Source organism: Rhinolophus ferrumequinum, chromosome 8, assembly GCF_004115265.2.
Source record: "Rhinolophus ferrumequinum isolate MPI-CBG mRhiFer1 chromosome 8, mRhiFer1_v1.p, whole genome shotgun sequence".
NCBI classification, from domain to species: Eukaryota; Metazoa; Chordata; class Mammalia; order Chiroptera; family Rhinolophidae; genus Rhinolophus; species Rhinolophus ferrumequinum.
The window spans coordinates 43,967,954-43,987,912 of NC_046291.1; the positions used below are offsets into that span (position 1 = coordinate 43,967,954).

General features: G+C 34.4%; 1 protein-coding gene across 6 annotated transcripts in view; it reads right to left on the bottom strand.

Annotated features, from left to right (window-relative positions):
• Window positions 1–4,171: 4,171 nt before the first annotated feature.
• The window catches only part of DNAJC10 (DnaJ heat shock protein family (Hsp40) member C10), a 50,104-nt gene continuing 34,316 nt past the window's right edge, over window positions 4,172–19,959 (bottom strand). For all 6 annotated transcript variants that reach the window (XM_033112621.1, XM_033112617.1, XM_033112619.1 and 3 more), the window contains 8 exons: window positions 16,951–17,052; window positions 15,553–15,708; window positions 14,568–14,701; window positions 14,118–14,171; window positions 13,700–13,847; window positions 7,393–7,512; window positions 5,396–5,500; window positions 4,172–4,282 (listed from right to left, as the gene is read on the bottom strand). In XM_033112621.1, coding sequence (XP_032968512.1) covers window positions 4,271–4,282; window positions 5,396–5,500; window positions 7,393–7,512; window positions 13,700–13,847; window positions 14,118–14,171; window positions 14,568–14,701; window positions 15,553–15,708; window positions 16,951–17,052 — 831 coding nt within the window. In that variant the 3' untranslated portion in view covers window positions 4,172–4,270. The remainder of the gene's footprint in view (window positions 4,283–5,395; window positions 5,501–7,392; window positions 7,513–13,699; window positions 13,848–14,117; window positions 14,172–14,567; window positions 14,702–15,552; window positions 15,709–16,950; window positions 17,053–19,959) is intronic.

Here is a 19,959-nt window from a genome sequence, read left to right on the forward strand (position 1 = left end):
GCTGTTGGGTGAAATGTCCTGTATATGTCTGTTCATTTTTTCTAAAGTGTGGTTCAGTTCCAATGTTTCCTTGTTGATTTTCTGTCTGGACAATACTGAGATATTGAAGTCCCTTACTATTGTTGTATTGTCATCTATTTCTCCCTCAAAAGCCATTCATATTTTCTTAATATGAGGTGTGGTAAAAAAATATGGTGAATGTTTAAATTAAAAAAAAATTATTACAGTAAAAGATACATTGCCATTAATTCCCCCTCAAAATACTCCCCCTCTTTGAACACACTCATCCCATCACTCTTGCCACTTTCTGAAGCAGTTCTGGAAGTCCTCTTTTGTGAGTGTCTTTGGTTATGCTGTCGTGGCTGCCTCATTTTGACTGTGGGCAAGAGCCAGAGTCGCACGGTGCCAGATCTGGTGAATAGGTGGATGAGGACACACCGTAACGTTTTTATTTGACAGAAATTGCCATACCAGAAGCGATGTGAGACACACAGCCTTTCTGTTGTGATCACAAAATACGGTGAATGCTGCTGCCAAGTGCCATCCAACGAAAAGGCAGGGATCTTCAATATGGGAAGCAGTGCTTCGAACCTTAGTAACAGTGTGACAAGTTTCAACTTGTTCAGTGCAGTCAGTTGTGTGTGAACTACGGTTGAGAGGTGTGTTTTAAAGTGTGCTATAAATCATCCTCCATCATGACAACGCTCCATGTCACACATCGCTTCTGGTATACCGCAATTTCTGTCAAATAAAAACATTATGGTGTCTCCTCATCCACCTTATTCACCGGATCTGGCGCCGTGCAACTTCTGGCTCTTCCCCAAAGTCAAAATGATTCAGGACATCGAGGCAGCCACGACAGTGCAACTAAAGACACTCATGAAAGAGGAGCTCCAGAATTGCTTCAGAAAGTAGCAAGAACAATGGACTATCCCATTGTGCTCGAAGTGAGGGGGGAGTATTTTGAGGGGGATTAGTGGTAATGTGTCTTTTACTGTAGTAATTTTTTTTTTTTACTTAAACATTCACATATTATTTGATCACACCTCGTATGATCAATAAAACATTTATACTTAGAGGTTGACCTAAATTTTGCCATTACTGTTCCTGAAAACAAGCTTACTTATCAAAAGAATTTGGATATATTTAACAGTTTTGATGTATGTGTAAAGTAATATACTATCAGAAAGGTTATTTCCTTTCCATCTTCAGAATCAATATTATCCTTTAGATATCATTATGGAAAATTTAAAATGCATTTTAAATTGTACTTCTTAGCTGTCATGATAGACTAAATGTATAAATTAAGACATTCATCTGAGTTTGTTGGCGGACTAAAGAGTCAGAATAAACTATTATACAAAAATTACGTTAAAATGGTTTAAAAATACTACCCTCTCTTTAAAAACCTTCTCATAGCTTTGTAAATGTGTCCAATAGGAAACAATGTAGTAATTCTTTTCTGATGACAATACTTCAAATAAAATTTCTGCTTTGTATGTCAGAAAACAACCAACTTAAACCTTTTACAATATAAAAGTCATGATACAATAATTATTTCAAAATTTTATACAATAATTATTTCATTTTATTTTTCCTTTGTCTTAATCACATACTTTAAGTAAAAAAAGATATGAAAGATGTTAAATAAAATTTGGAAAATTGGAATAGGGAAGCATTATTCATGCCCAAAACACAAATTCCAAATGGTTTCACAAAGCCACATATGTAAAAGTATCTAATTTTCAAATCTACTGCCTGATAGAATGCACTCTTGTCTGCTAGAAATGGTGCCACATTACCCAAGACCAACTGCAAACAAAAATGGTGTTGCTGAGAGAAATGGCAACCTTCAGAGGTGCTCTATTGTACTAATGTGGCCTTTAAAACCTTAAATTGTCAGATGTTTTTGAAATACCCAGTGACACTGATATGACTGCAGAAAATAAACTCCTGAAGTATATTACTAATATAATATATATTTTTTAACATGACTCCCTGGTAGCCCTGGCTTTATAGCTGATTCCACAGGATATACTTAGGCCAACTTATAGGATATATAGTATTTACTATTTTATTTACTGCCTAAGATGTTTCTGTTAAATTTGGAATTATATTTATAGGTAGTAGTATAGCTACCTATAATCTTGCTTATGAATTCAGTGTCAGAACTACAAATTACACGTACTTGGGAGACGGGGCCCATGCCTATGATTCTGTTTGTACTCTGAGTGTCCATCACACTGGTATTCACATAACTGGTACAGTAATTCAGTAACTATTTACCAGGACTCTTTAGGCATTCCATTTTGGGATTCTTAGAGAAACAAGCCAATTTAAAAAATCTTTTCTAGGCTTTAAAATTTTAATAAATAAAAGGCACTTGCCATTATTGATTATAATTCAAAACTTGGTGTTAAATTAAGGCTAGAAGTGAATATTCTGTATCTGTCTACATGTATAAAGTGAAATGCAAGATAAAGAGTTAAGGAACATACTAGAAACAATATGGGAGAAACTATAAAAAAATAGGGTTACACTTGAAAGTGAAAAAATCTATTACTTTTTCTATATTGCAGCTATAAAACATATGAGGAAATATTGGTGAAGGGGGTAAAGTGGTGTTTAAAATACAAACGTCTTCCAATATAATAAAGCATAAACCTGATAGGTTTTTTTGGGAAAACTGAAGTTTTTTTTTTTTTTTTTTTTTGATTAAAGCAATACAAATTTATTCTCTGTGGGGTCTGGACAGCAAACTCCTAAAACATATCATTCCCATTTTAGTATCCAGTCTGTGTTCTGCCTCTAATTTCTTTTTTTTTTTAATTGGGGTGACAATTGTTAGTAAAATTACACAGATTTCAGGTGTACAATTCTGTATTACATCATCTATAAATCCCATTGTGTGTTCACCACCTGGAGTCAGTTCTCCTTCCATCACCATATATTGGAGAAAACTGAAGTTTTTTAAAAAAAATTCATGGACCTTTTTTGATCATTTGGGAGTTTTGCCATTCCATACATCCTGAATTATAACTAAATAGCTACGTTACAATGTTTTGTTAAAATGCAAGGAAAAAAAAATTGTGAGTCTGAACAACTGAGAAACTAAAAGATCCTTAATTTTACACTTAATTTTCTTACAAAAATAACTTCAGTTATTATGCCAATATTTATCTGAACATGGTAGTGTCCAACAGTAAATTAACAATTGGAATGACCACAGTATCATTATGAGTTATAGTGAAAAAAACTACAAAGTTATTTTTCCTGTTTGAATGAAGAGATTAGACAATAGTGAAAAACCACAACTATGAAGAAAAAAGGCAAATGTAAATAAAGGATACACATCAAAACATTCCAGAAGGCAAAAACATAAATATTAGAAAGATGCTTATTTCACAGGAAAAATGCTTCAATCACAGGGAAAACTTTCATGAAAAATATTCAGAAAATAAATTAACATGTCTTTAAAATCTGGAACCCTCAATACTTGATATATTTGGGATACTCTACAATGTGCAATTAATTGCTATAAATAATTGTTTCCTCAGGTATTTCTGAATGCTGTAGAAACCTACAGAATTTTACTCACTGTTATAGAAAATTTTTCTCAATTGTGAAAATTCAAATAAATTGTTTAACCTTTAAAAAAGGAAAGAAAATGAAGAATCTCTTCACTATAATTAACATAGCATGATAATAGGCTTTTTATTTATCCACATCATGTTTTTTAAATGGAATATGATTAGGGAATCAGTTTCAGAGACTTTTTAGAACAGGTGACTGAAAACCAAGTTCTCTCTTTTTAGTCAAGCCACAAAACTTTAAGTGACAGTCTACTTTGTACAAGTTAGACATGTACATGTATATCAACAGAGCAGGCTCATGATTCCAGCCAGCCAGCCTACACATCATTTCCAGGAGGCAGCAAATCTATGGCCCGTGGACTGAATATGGCTTGTGGCCTATTTCTGTATGGCCATCAGCTAAGAATGGTTCTTACACTTTTTAAAGGGTTGAAAACAAAACAAAATACAGCGTAGGTGATGAAGAACTGTATATGGACTACTAGCCTAAAATATTTATGATCTGGCCCTCTACAGAAAGTCTGCAGGCTGTTCATTCATACCAATGCTATACAGAATTCAGACAGTGCAATTACAAGTCCAATATAATGTTCATTTATTCCTATCAAGAATGTAGTAACAGTCTAAAACAAGATGTCTGTCAGAATTTTTCAGTTTTTTCTTCATCTTCAATATCATTAAAGTTCATCCTACAATTGAAAGAGAAAGGAAGTATGAGTTTATAAATATTAAAACAAGTTAAAACAATATACTTTAACCAAAATCTTACCTTCTCAAAAATAAATACTCAATATTCTTATTTAATGGATCACACGAAAAGGATACCACATAGTTCTTACTTGCCTATGGCAGATACTACCCATTATAGTTTTACACACTTTCAAAGTCATATCTGATATACTCTTAAATTCAGTTATGATATTCTGGTTTATGACCAATAGTGTTTTCTATTTCAAATGTTTAATGAGAAAAAAGGCACAATTTAAAAAATATCTTGAGAAAACTAACATAGCTAAACCATCAGAAAAACATTTTTGTTTACTAGAACCAAGAAAATAAAGATACAGAAGTATCTCTTTTCTGTCTTTAAGATTTGGATAAAATATGATTCTTGAAGCAGGCTGTAAGGCTGTCTATATTGGCATCTGTAGTTCTACTATTGTTCTATAAAGCAAGATGTCTCTAGCCCTCTCCAGAAACTGTACTGTTCTTTTGTCCTTTCACTTTATAGGGAAAAAAAATCCAAGAAACCTCATATGTGATTGTACTAAATTCCATTCAGAAAAGTACTCTAGCATTCATGGACTCTTTGGACTGTTCCTAAGTATGTTTAAGTGTGTCCTAGAATGACAATAATTTAAAGAAGAAAAATAAACCACTCTTCTGAAGAATAGCAGGAAAAAGGTTGCATTGCTTTTTGATAGATTAAAAATTCAGAGAGAGGCCAAGATGAATAAGGCCTGACTATATCAAGAACAAAAGAAAATTTGCCACTGAAAATGTGTTATGAGGGTCTAGTATATTTATTCCTAAAAAGTCAATGCTTTATTTACATTTGAACCAAATTTAAATACGTTATGGTCATAGTCACTGTTTTTTGTTAAATGGTTTCACCTGTCCAAATTTCTAAGCATTTCAGTGTCTAGAGGCTACATTCTGATTCTCATATTTTGAAAGAACATATTTCCAATTATTTACTATTTTTTCATGCTTAATTTTACCTGTGTATTGGTACATATAATGTATAGTAAGAATAACTTTAGATAATGTTTGCCCAAGTCAGCTCTAGACTCAGTCCTTACCTTATTTCTCTTTCCGTGTTTTTGGAGATTTTCCAATTTTTCATGTATTAAGGTAGCAATCTCTTTTGCATCTCTGGTATCTATTTGCTCTCCCCAAATAGTTCTCTAAAATTAAAAACACTTTTCTTATAATCTTTAAGCTTCTAATCAAAACATGACATTTCCATCTAAGAAACATGACTAAATATTCCTTAAAGTTCCAATTGTTTGAAACTCAAATTTTTTCAAGGAAATAATGCTGCAAAAGCACAGGTAACTCATTATTTACCTGAAGTAAATACTAACAATACTGTTACGGGAACATGTAAAATAATTCCTTGGGGAAAATGCATTGCTAACTTCACATGCCTCAAAACATCTAAATTGTATAAGAAAAGATACCCCGGAGGACTCAAATCAGTCTAATCTAATACAATCATTGGACAAAACCTGGACTAACTACAACATTGGAGAACAACCTATACTTTCTGGTTCTCACCTGCCCAGTGCAGGAAGGCGGCTGAAAAGCCAGGGAGAGAAGTCGATATACTCAATATACTCTGCTTATTTTGGATCTGGAGCTACCTGTTTCATTCTTCCTGGTGGGAACCCAACACTTGTATGCTAGGATTGTGTTTCTTTGTGTTAACTAACTGCCCACCAAGGTTTGCATTTGTTTACTCCAATCATTATTCTGCTTTGGACTTCTCATCTGGCCTAGACTTCTGGTTGTCACCCCGTCTTTTAGTTTGGACAGGGTAATTTTGGGTCCTAATCTGTCTTCTGGACTCCTCTGGACACATAGTAACATCACCTTTTCAAACAGCTTCCTCTATGGCCTGGTAAATTCTGTGACTGCTCATTGTATTGATATTTTCCAAACATCATTTTACCTGAAAAGGCCCCTATTTATGTCACCCATGTCTCAACTGTTCTGAGAATTGGGAAGTAGAGCTAGTGATTCCAAAGGAATAAAGATTCCGGCTCTGGTACAAGCTCCTTTACCCTCAAGTTCTGCTTACCCTAAACTGTTTTAAGATAGAGTTAGCCTCTTAAGTTAATCAAAAATCCTTCACTGAAAAATCTAGATGTTGGACAATTCTAGACTTCTGAAATCCATCATTTAATTTCTTTACTTAACTCTATTTCAACATGTATGTATTATAATTACCAATAAATAACATGAGATCTTAATCTGATATTCTTTCTCAAAAAGTATGTATTAAGATATTTTATTTATTTCAAATGTTTCACCAGAAAACATGAATGTAATACATGGCAATATTTATTTCATCACAGTTCTATTGTCAAAAATGACATTCTTTTACTTGGGAAAATGGCAAAGGTCAATAGTACTTTCAGTTAGCAATTATACTGGGTGAAAGAGACATGCTTTTGTATCAATAATCATAGAAGTTATCATCTGAATTTTAAGACCCATTGGTAGATGTTCAGTTTTCTTGTTTAAAAAAAAAAAAAAGCATATTGTCAGTGACCCAGAAAGGAATTATGACTGAACCAAGGGACTCTAACTTTTATTTTGTAGTCTAAACCATTAATCAATATTTCTAAAGATAAATGCTTGGGTACGAAGGCTGTTTCAAAAGTATTATAATAGTATATTATCCTTTCATGGAAAAAAGTAATTATAAAGGTAAAATATGTTAATTCTCTGAAAGTAGGAAATACAAATCTTCACAGAAAGTAAATAATTACCTTGAATTCTACCACCCATAGAAAACCACTATTAGTATTTTGGTATGTTTCTTTAACAGTTTTCCTATTCATTGAGTATAAAAGTTTTAAGGCAATGGAGATCATTATCAATTGTGAGACAAAAAAAAAGAACTTTTAAAATCACTTAATGTATATGTATGAAGGAGCTTGTTTCAGTAATATGCAATAAAATAACGACAAAGGGAGATGAAACGAGAAAAAAGCATTACTCAGACTAAAAACAAATCTTTTGAGGTTGGCTTGCAAAAAGAAAGGAACATCAAGGAAAAGCCTGTACGTACCTTTGCTCTTTCGTAGGGATAAAATTTAACGGTTGGATAGGCTCTGATACCAGCTTTGTGACATATTTGAGCATGAGCCTGACAGTCTACTTTTCCAGCTTTCACTTTTCCTTTAATCATCTGGAAAAAAAAAAATATTCTTTGCCATTCTCTTTGGCATAATGTATTTTGGCAACCACAAAGCAATATGATACTAAAAATTTCAAATCTATAAAGCTAAGGATTTGTTATTTTAAAAAAAACTTAGTTTTAATCCTTTCCATTCGAACAAAATTGCTTCCAAATTCTTAAATTCCTATTTGTCCAGCACTTCCTCACCAATAGCAAAAAACTCTCCTTTGCCCTATCAAGAAAACTGAGAAGCTTGACCCTGACCTATCTTAACTTCTTTCTAGTACCCACACCTGTCTTCACCCCACCTCAGATTCTGTGTTCACCCCATTTTTCTCTGGTCTCATGTACTGAGGTTGCACTCTTCATCTTGTAGAAGGCTCAACTATACTCCAGCCACATTGTCCAGTCCCTCCCTGTCAGATTTCTTACTCTTGTCAGCACATACACATACGATCAAAAAAGGATTTCCTCCATAACTGCACTGGTTCCGCTAGTACCACCCTGCTTCTCTCTTTTTTGGGCAGTTGACTCTTTTACCACTTTTCTCGTTATTTACTTATTTCTCAACAGATTTTTGTCTCACTTCTGTTCTTACTGGTTCCTCCGCTGTAACTGCTGTAAGTTCACCAATGACTCCTCTTTGCCCAACCAAATGGACACTACTCAGTCTTTTTAATATCTGATATTGCTGACCACTCCTTCCTTTACTCTTTTCTTTTTTGGTATTTATCAGTATTTTCTCTTGGCTTTCCTACACTATGGCTGTTCTTCATTTCTAGAAAGGGGGCTTCCTTCTATACCTGCCCCTTAAATTATAATATCCAATTACAGATCCATCTTTGGTGAACAATTTTTTCACTGTGAACACTCTCTCAAGGGAGGTTTTATACACCTACATGCGGCTAAACCCCAACCTCTTCCCTCAATTTCACTTCAGTTATGTACTGGCTTACGTCAGTGAAGTAAGCACCTTAAATACAACATTTCTAAAATGAATCCTTCCCCATTAACCTACACTTTCTTCTGTCCTATTACTCACTTAGTTCAAGCCAGAAACTAGTGCCATCCTAGATTCCTTTCTCTCCCACAATTATCATCATCAAACATTAAATTGTACTCATATCTTTCCTGTATTTTCGTATTCTTTCTAACACCCACTGCCTTAATACTGGTTCAAGTTATCATCTCTCACTTTGGGACAATTAAAATATCTTTTCTGCCTTTAGTTTTGTTCCCAAGGCTGGAGTGACTCAATAGGTAGACTAACCTGTGTTAGGGTACCAGCAAAGCTGCATGCAGAAACATGTATGCACACACTCATACTGAAGGTCAGAGGAATCCAGATAAAACTAGAAATCTAAGGTTTACATCATGTCCAAAATGTTTATTTTATATATTAGTTGACTTGTATTTTCAATTACTTAAAGGAGGACACCATATTGTTTTGGGTGCTCTCAATATCTTTCTTAGAACTTGCTGGCCTGTGTTCAGTCCCCCCAGTTGATCTGCCTAAAATGTAAAATGGGTTCTGCTATAACCAATAACTGTCCTCTAATGCCTATACAGAACACCTTCTGAACAACACACGATCACTCAGGAAGAGTGTACAACATGAATAGCATGAGGAAGTGGACTAAACCTCCTCCTCCTTGCCTATTTCTTGAGCCCCCATTTTTGCCATTCCCCTTCTGCATTTATATTCTGGTAACACTGGACCAACAGTGAAGATCCCCGAACATGCCCCACTCTCTTGTATCCCTGCCACCTTTGCAAATACTCTCTTCCCTTCTTACAGTACTTTCTAGCCTTTTAAGTGCCACACGCCTAGTCATGTTGTAATTTTCATCTCAGATATTACCTTTTTTGTGGAGCCCTTTGCCTCTTCCTAGCATGACTCCGTCATTCTTCTTCCCATGTTCTTGCCTCACTCTAATTTCACTACAGCAACGATCCTGTTGCATTATATGTATATTTATTTGCATTTTATTTTCCCACTAGTATAAAATTTTAAAGACATGAAGTTTTGTCTTTCTATTTTTGTAGCCCAGTATTTAGCATAATGCTTTTCACTTGGTGCTTAAGATCTGTCGAATAATGACCTTTTCTATATTTAATAATTTTCTGCTATATTCAAGCATTTTGTTAGAACTGTTGGAGAACAACGTCAGCATCATGGTGGAGTGAGAAGGCACCATTGATTCTCCCTTTAAATCTACAATAAGCTGATGTGTAACTCAATAAGGATCCCCTGCTCAACCCACAAACATGCCTCCAAGATCCACACGTCAGGACCTATGAAGGTGGATTTTGGAACAAGTAGGGGAGGCAGGACAGGGGACCGGCAGGGATAGAGCCACAGATGCAGTTTGACGCCCACAGTGACTCCAGAAAGCACAGCAGCAGCGGAGGATTTCGTCTGTAGCCTTCATACTACTGGCCTGAGGTCTAAGAGGGAGAGAAGCAGTTTCCCTCCAGGAAAAGGCATCTCCCTTGCCCCCTCCCCATAGTGGCAGAACTGGGTAGAGGTAGCTGCGAGATTTTCAACAAAACAGCAGCCAGCAGCCGTTATTAGCAGGTGGGTGGGCCCGCAGGATAGCAAACCTGCCTCCCCTGCCGCACAAGCCCCAGCACAGCCCAGTAAAGCCAAAAACACAATGGAAAAAAGCAGCAGTTCTGGGAGCTTACAAAACTGGTTCTCCACTACCTGCCACATCTCCCCACTACAATGGTAGTGCCTCTTAAGTGAGGCAAGATGGTCACAGAGCGGACACCTACCAGTGGCACCTGAACCAAAGTGACACGGCTCCACCATGATCCCAGAGGCACAAATATTTCAAGTAACAAACAAAAAATAACTGTACTATAGCACCACTTACTGGAAATCCAAAGAAAGTATCCTACTTATCAACCTACTGAACTGTCTGTAGAGAGCAACATAGCATCTAAGTAAAAGAGGTCACTATCTCAAATTTATCAAATACCATGAACAACCAAGGTAACTTGGGAGCATAGGAAAAAAAGAGTCTCCAGAAACCAAACTTAAAGTTATGGAAGACTATTATTTGAATGACTCAGAATACAAGATTGCAGTTATGAAGAAACTCAGCGATACACAAGAAAACTCAGAAAGGCAGTTCGATGAACTCAGAAATAAAATTGGTAAAGTACCACTTTATTTATTAAACAGATTGAAACCATAAAAAAGAACCAAACAGAAATCCTAGACAGCACTGGAAACAAAGCAGCCCAGATGGAAGAATTAGTGCACTCGATGACAGAAATCTAGAAATGACTCGGGAGGAAGACGAGAGAACTCAGAGGAAAGAAAGAAGGAAAGAAGGAAAGGAAGGAAAGAAGGAAAGAAAGAACACTACAAGAACTATCTGACTACATTGGAAGAATTCTCAAGGCAGCCAGGGGAAAAAAAGACTGTAGCCTACAAAGGAAAGCATATTAGATTATAATCAGATTTATCAGAAATATTACAAGATGGAAAGAGGGGAAGGAAACATTCAAAATATTGAAAGAGAGAAACCATCAGCTAAGGATAATTATATCCATCAAAGTTATCCTTTAGATGTGAAGGAGAAATAAAGGCTTTCCAAGACAGACAAAAGCTGAGAGAATCTGCTACCACAAGATGTCTTTACGATAAATGTTGAAAGAAGATATTCTACTGGAAACCAAAAGACAAAAGTATACAAAACTTTGAGTAAGATAATTAACAGAAGCTGAAAACTGCAAATATATTTCAGAATAGGTTATTAAACAGTTATAACACAAAGGTTAAAGGGGGAAAAGAGGCATTAACTGTAACTACAACATTTTAGTAACAAATGCACAACATAAAAAGGGGTAATTTGTGACAACTAACATCATAAAAGGGGAGGAGGAAAAGGACTAAACAGGTACAGGTGAATGAAGAGGCAATCAGAAGAAAAAGAACTATTGTGTGTATAAAACATTTTACACAACCCTAATTGTAACCACAAAACAAAAATCCAGAAGTGAGACATGAACCATAAAAAAGAGAGGAAATGAACAAAAAATTATAGAAAACCACAGAACTAAAATAGCAGTCAGAATCAGAAGGAAAAAGAAACAATGGAGCTGAGCAACCAGAAAACAAAAGATAAAATGGCTGTAGTAAGTACTCATATATCAATAATCACCCTAAATTCACATGCACTAAACTCACCAACAAAAGGCACAGAGTAGCAGAATGGAATAAAAGACAAGATCCAACTATGTTGCCTACCGGAGACATGACTCAGCACCAAAGACAAACATAGGCTCAAAGTGAAGGGGGTGGAAGATGATACTTCAAGCAAATGTTATGTAGACAAAAACAGGAGTAGTAGTACTTATATCAGACAAAATAGATTTCAAGATTAAAAAAAAGGTAACATGAGACAAAGATGCACATTTTATAATGATAAAGGGAACAGTTCATCAATATATATACAGCCAAGACATGGAAATAACCTAAGTCCTTTGATGGATACCCGGACAAAGATGATGTAGTACATATATACAATGCAATACTACTCAGCCATGAAAAAGACAAAATATTGTTATTTGTGACAACATGGATGGGTCTTCAGAGTATTACGCTAAATGGAAAGGAAAAGAACTGTATGATTTCACTCATATGTGGGATATAAAACAAAAAGCAACAAATGAACAAATAAAACAAAAGATTCATAGATACAGACAACAGAATGGTAGTCACCAGAGGGGAAGGGAGGTGAGGGGAGGACGAAGAGGGTAAAGGGGATCAAATACATGGTGACAGAAGGAGACTAGACTTCGGGTGGTGAGCACGGAAGAGTATACAGATGTGCTATTATGAAATTGTACACCTGAAATTTATATAACGTTATTAACCAAGGTTACCTCAATAAATTTAACAACAAAAAGAATTGTTGAAGAAGAAGGAAGCTTAAGAGGAAAAGAAAGTATACATGGTAAAAATGAATAATCTCTATTTGAAGGACCACTCAATAACTAAAATAATCTTTTATGACTCATAGAAGCTTTGAAATCACTTTGCATGAGAGATGTTCAGCTGTTTAGACTGTGGTGGAACTGGAACTGACTTTCTCTCTCTAATGAGTGTTCTGTAGGCCTTGGCAAAGTTTCTCGAGTATAGAGGCAAGGAACCTATCATTCCGGATTAGGTCATTAATACAACTGTTATGAAAGAAACACCAAAAACTTAAGATTACATTCAGTTTATGTATTCAGTTTAATTTTATAGGCATTTACTGAATTAAATACTTGGGATATAGAGATATACATGTACCTTGCCTTCAAGAAGCTCACAGTCTTATGGAGGAGACAGATATCTAGATAAATAATTAATAGGCATTGAATAAGTGTGATGATGGCGTATAAGACATCAAGGTGACACTGTTTAACTAAAAAGGGCAGAGAACACAGGAGTGCCACTGGAGCTGGTTTTAAAGGATAAGGAGAAAAAAAATCCAGATGACTACGGTAAAGAAAAGCCATTTTAGAGAGGAAACAGCATGTGCATAGGAGTACTTATTCAGCGGAGTATTATACTTTGTTGTGCCTGGAGTGTAAAGTGTGGGGTGGGGGAGAGAGATAAAGCTGAACAGGCAGAAAGAATCGGATCAGCGACCTGTAGTCAAAGATGCATATCAAGAAACTTGGTTAACCGGAAGCCAGAGAAGACAATATTTTAAAAAGATCACTGGGGCAGAACTGAAGAAGGTAGACCGGTAACCTGAGACTAGTTAAAAGGCACGGGTGATAAGGTGGCGAGCAATGATGATGGCTTGACCAAAGAGGCTAGCAGAGGCCATGGATATGAGATGACAGATTTGATAAGGCACTTAGGATAGAACTGTTAAGTAGGATCTGTGATTGCCTGGATGGCAGCAGAGTAATGGTGGCAGAGGAAGGAAATAGGGAAGCAGCAGCAGTGAGGCTTCTGGCAGTTAAGGTTAGGTAGATGATGATGTCAGCCAAGGCAGAGAAGATGGTAGCTAAAAGTTTTAAAGGATGAAATCTACTGCAGAGATTATAGTCAATGAAATGAAATGGAGCTTTTAAAATTCAGAAGAAACGTTTAAGAAAAAAATTAAAATTGTATTTAAAATGTTTTATCTAATTATTAAAACCTGCATGTAACTACAACTTATTTAAGTAGATAGATAAGACTTACCCGAGCCAGGAGCTCAAACTCTGGAGCAAAATTTTGGCAAGGTCCACACCAAGGAGCATAGAAATCAACCACCCAATGATTTTTCCCTTGTAAAACTTTTTCATTGAAGGTCTGCGGTGTGAGATCTATGGATGCTTGAGGTAAAAATCTGTGGCAAGGAAACAAAATTATTTTTCATTAAACAAGAACAAAGCAAACTTCTAAAATATAATATTGCAATACTTTCTAAGTTAAAAATGACTTGAAAGAATGACAATGTAATAAAGCCCAAGCTTATCTTGATAAGTAATTATTCTTTACTAAGTACTTTAAAATGCTAGAATCTTTAAACAACTCACAGTAAACTTAATTAGAGATACAAGAGAAAGGCAAACAGCACTGACTATTTTATACAATGATACGTATTTTAATTACTCACCCTAGACCCCAGATTCTTAGGGAATAGGCATCCCTATTCCAACCACTGTAACTACTGAAAAAAGAAAAAAAACACGTAAGTTGTAAATATTTTCCATTATTAGATATGTTCAAAAAACAGTATCATAGCAATTTAAAAGATAAGTTTAGTTGAATGATTTCATCTAGCCTCTCTCTACTCAGGTATGCTCAGCTTCGAACACTGCTTACACGGCTTCCCAAATATATTTTTCTTTATAGTCTTAATGTATTTTTGTGCTCCAGATCTGAATGTCTAGCTGCCTACTGGACATCTCCTACAGACCCATGGGAACAGCAAAACTCAAAATAGCCAAGGCTTTAGTTTCTGAACCTTTACTCCAGTTACCCCGTCTGTGAAATTCCTACCCATTTTTTAAGAGCTATGCCAAATGCCTGTAATAAATGTCTTCAAATTTTAGACAATACTTACTGATATTGATAAGCTTTATTTGATTTTGGGGGAAAAAATCTTATCTCAGGGTATCTCCGAACATTTTCTTCAGCACAAAAAGAATGATACTGTTGGCAATCTATGCTGCCCACATTGATCAGTCCAGTTAGTGTCTATAAAAGAACAAAGAGGAGATAAATAGATCAAGGTGATTAGAATTAAATTACCTCCATAACTATTTTATATATGTTTACAATAGAGAAACTGTCACTATGAGACAGTTATATTATTTATCCGTGATTTCAATTGATTTCATTTACCTATTATATGGGGAAAATAATTTATTTCTAAAATTCAAAATGTTAGAAACCAAGGACTAATGAAGGTCTTTCCAATGGTATTTCAAGAGTTCCTTTTTCAAATGTAGACATGGGTTGCAGGTAGCATATTGACTCATAACTGAATTAAAAAAATTTATTGAAAAGAGCACAAAATTGTATTATCTGAAATGTTCATACTAGAAATCACTGTAACTCTTAGCTTTGTTCAGTTTTTTAAATCTTACAAATATAAAATAGTTACTGCATTTTCCATTCTTGTATTTAAATAATTTCTTTCTATTCATTCATGATTTATAACACATCTATTTGTATAAAATTTTAAAAATTCAAATGTTTTATTGATCAAGGCTATTTTTTTCTTTTAAGTCCTATAATATTGTGAAGAAACTACATAATTTAAGCTCTAAAAACAAGTACAAAAATTTTATTAGAAAATAAAAGAGAGCTTTGGGTTGACTTTGGCAGAAATTTGGTCAAATATGTATGGGGTGACACACAAAAAAAGGGTAGATTATTCTAACCCATTCACATATCAGACAAACTAAATTTAAATCTAAGTGGTATGATTAGAATTTTTATTAAGTTACAATCTGGAAGTGGGTTCACTCATCTGTTTCAAAATAACTCTGTTAAATAAACATTCTTAGTAAATGTTGGATTTAAAATAAACTACTTTACCATACCCGGGCCATTCTTTTCCATTCTGGCATTAAAACTTGACATGGATGACACCATGGAGAATAGAAATCAACCATCCAGACTTCATCATGTTTTCTTTGTTTAACTAGTTCACTGAAAGTGGTGGGTGTCAGGGTGATCACTGAAGGATTCATCAGATCCTAAAGACAACACAGCTTTCGTTATAAGAGATATAAAAAAAGAGTTGTTCATACATTCTTGGCAAATTGTTAGTATTTGTCATTTAGAAAAACTTGTTTTTGAATAATAGAAAGAAAACTTAAGGATATTTTAAAGAGAATTTATAGTGAATGATTCGAAAAGGAAGAAATGATCCTGAATTTATTTTTTAAGTTTGGATTTTGACCATTAGTCTTCTTAAATCAAGGTATACTTCTTCCTATTCCTCGTATCATTAAAATCATCTTAAGTGGGGAAAAGAGGTAACTATTTAAGATTATGGGTGGATAAGGCAAGATCTCCAAGAACTGCCCAGATGTCTACATAAGCCATATAATTCTGGTTTGGAAATGGCCCTTTAATTAACAATGGACAGCCTACTATTCTCTTTTTCTGACATTCTGCCTGGAAATACTACACATCGTCTCTACAGGTCACTTGCTCCAAATGCTTTAGTCTATCATGATTGGGTAATATTAACAAAGATGTTAGCTTCACTGGGGGAAACAATCAAAACCAAAATACAAAACCAAAAACTATTATTCTGGAAGAGGAGAGAGAGATGAGTAGGACAGAGAGTAGAATGGTCATTATATAAAAAAGCTAAAAATTTTCATGCTTAGGAGGCCCCTGTTAACTATTATAGTCAATTAGGAGCACTAGTGAAAAAAAAAACAACAGGAGGTGCTATAGATGAAGGGCATTTTTGTGCTAGTAACACAGGCTTGGCATAGCTGCCCAGGCTTGAAAAGAGGCCCTTCAATGGGGGGACGAGTAAGACTGCCCTTACCCACACATTTCCTGGATAGTATCGCGCTCACTCCTATCCCATTTATCTGGGACCTAAAAGAAGTAATCTGTGGTTGTTCTACCAGAGAAAACAGGAAAAGGGCGTGGCAAAGCTTTATGCGAAAGTGTAATTTCATGTATTCAATAAATACTTGTCTACTAAGTACACGACACTGAACTAGGTAACAAACAAAAACACAGACTTATTCTCAGAGTTTAAAGTAAGTATACAATAAGAGTAAAACATTAGAAAAAATTAAATTCATTTTGTCAGAAAATAACATTTTGGCAAGAAAAGAATAAATCCTGTTATTAAACATTATTAAATATACAAAGTGTACAAATACACAGAAAGATTTATAGCCATGAACTTAAAATAATTTAAGTTATCTCCATAACTTATAATGTTATATAGTTAAATTAGCTTAAAATACCTCAATGAACTCCAAGATCTGTTCAGCAGAGTGATGTCCTTCATATTCATGAATGTTGGACTGGTTGAACACCACTGTCGTTGGATAAGCTTGAATGTTATACTATTAAGAATGAGAATACAAATTAAACAAGATTTTATGCATTTTACCTATTTGTTTCAAATTTAAAACCAGCTTGCCTTTATTTAAGTAACAGTAACAACAAGATTTAAAAAACTTATTGTAAATTACTGGTGACTAAAAGATTTTAGTCTGGACAAATTCAGCACAGAAAATGGACTCACAGGTGCACTGATGAATACCTCACCCTTATTTATAGCTACTCCATTATGCATAAAATCCATAGGCATGAAACACCGAAAAGTGAGCACGCATAATTATGAGCTTGAGCTTGGTGGTCACTTTTTACTCTCCTGAACAGAGACGCATGAGGCTGTAAATAGCAGGCTAATCTCTAGCTTAAGTCTTTTTTTGAAACCATAAAAAATATTCAAATTTGTCTAGAAGTAGAAGAAAATCAAGAAAATAGACTAGCAAGAATAAATATATTAATAATTAATGTGTAATCAATCATATTTTACGTTAAAATTATGAATCATACCCCAAGAATGTGGTCACTTTTTACTCTTTATATTCAAGATAGCTTTTATGATACAAAATACTATAATCTCCTCAGAATTAACATGAACACTACTGGCTCAGGAAACAGTTCTCTGAAGATTTAATTTTTATTCATTCTTTAAAAAGTAATAAAGAGATCCCTGTGTATTTGCTGTAGCTGAACTTCACACCTTTAAAAGTTGACAAGCACTTACTTATTAGCAAATTGGAATCTTTGACTAAGATTCAAAAATAATTTTACAGAAAAAAATGAAAGCATTTATCAAACTTTTGTTAAAATAAGTGCAAATTTCAGGGACTCATTATGTTAATACAACAATTAAACCTAACACTTAACAAGTGCTTACTATGTGCCCAGCACACTTTTAGCACTTGAACATGCAGTTTCTATCTTTCCTCACAACAATTCTATTCAGCAGCTAAAATTACTAAATCAGCTTCATAGAGGAGGAAACAGGTTCTGAGAGGCTAAGTGACTTGGTTAAGACCCATCAGTCAGTAGTCAGTCCTGGCCTGTTCTAGGTGAAGTGATGCCATGGTTTTAAATCCTTACATTTTACTCAGTTGCCTACAGGCTACTTAATACCTAGTTGAGATTAAAAAGCAGAAAAACTAGAATTAAAGTTAAGTATCGGGTATCTTAATTAACATTGTATTTTTGCTTAGCATCTTTACAAGACATCCAAAACCGAAGGGCTTTTAGTTTTTAAACTTTTTTAAATGAAATTTCAAATATAATGAAAAAAGAATAATCTAACAAATACCCACATACCCCTCCCCTACATTTAAGGAAGATTAACTTTTTTGCCATACTGGCAGATTGTTGGAAGTACTCTTTCTTGATCCCATTTCCTTCCCTTCCTGACACTACGAGCAACCAATAAACCAGTATCCTAAAAAAAAACGTTTTGATGTTTTTGTGTTTTTGCTACATGCATATGTATCCCTAAGCAGTATACTGTTATGTTTGAGCATTTAAAAACTTTCTGTAATTTTATTATACTCTATAGATTATCCTCCAATCTGCTTTTTCCATTTTACATTGTACTTTTGAGATTTACCCATGCTGCTAAAGATAGATCTAATTTTAAATGCTCTCTGGTATTCCACTGAGTGACTGGATCATTTATCCACTCACTTGCTGTTGTGAGATTTCTAAATTTTTGTTAATTTGATAGATGGGGAGGGTCTAGGACTATTGTTGTAATTTGTACTTTCTTGACTAGTGAAGTCGAACATTTTCCTCATTTATTGGATTTCCTTTTTAAAGAAATGTCTGTAAACTTTCCTTTTTTCTAAAATGATTTATAGTCTAAATATTCTGGACAGTAAGGTTTTGTCTACAAAAACTTCACTCTGTTGTTCAACTTTAGTGTCTCTTTTCTTTGGCAACAGTTTTAACATTTAATGTAGCCATATTCATTCACATTCATTAATTTTTATACTTGGTTTGTTTTTGTCGGGGTGTGTGTGTTTGTGTGTGTGTAGTGAGAAATTATTCCACACAAATACCATAAATGTTTCGGCCTACATTTATTTCCATTACGTTTTTAAAACTGGTTTCTTTCTTGTTTTCCCCATTCCTTTCCCCACTTCTTTTTTCTCTACCTCTTTTTCATTCATCTTTTTAAAAAGTTTTAATAATTAGGTTTTTTAACTGAAAATACACACAGAGCAGTAAAAGCAGAGAACAATACATTCTCATGTACTCTTGTAGCTACAACAATCATCCACTCATGGCTACTCTTATTTCGTCTACATCTTCTTCTACTCCTACTCCAAGATTATTTTAAAGCAATTTCCACATAATTAATCATTTCATCCATAAATATTTCAGTATATTTAAAGTACAGGGACTTTCCCCAAAATATAAACACATTATCATTTCCATATCTAAAAATTAACAATTGCTGAAAATCATTAGGTATCCTGTCCGTGTTCAAATTTCCCCAATTCTGTCTTTATTTTTGCAGTTGGTTTGTTTGAAATGCATCCAAACAAGGCCTAAACCTGCATTTGAACGATATCTTTCAAGTCTTCAATCTCTTCTTCCCCCTTTCAATATATCTGTCCAATAAACTGAGTGTCTGTCCTGTAATGTCCCCTACATGCTGGGATCCACAGATTGCATGCCCCTGGTGTCATTAATATGTTCCTCTATATTGCTGGGTTTCCTATACACTATAGACCTGGAGGCTTGATTTGATTTAGATTTGATTTTTTCCCCCAATATTTTTTCTCCTATATTTTACAAATGGTATTATATACTTTCATCATGAGGCAGATAATTTTTAGTACTTCTTAGAACTGAAGAATAAATATTAATTAACCTAATAAAGTACACATATTTTTATGTAAACAAAGAGCTCATTTCTTGTTTTAATTTCC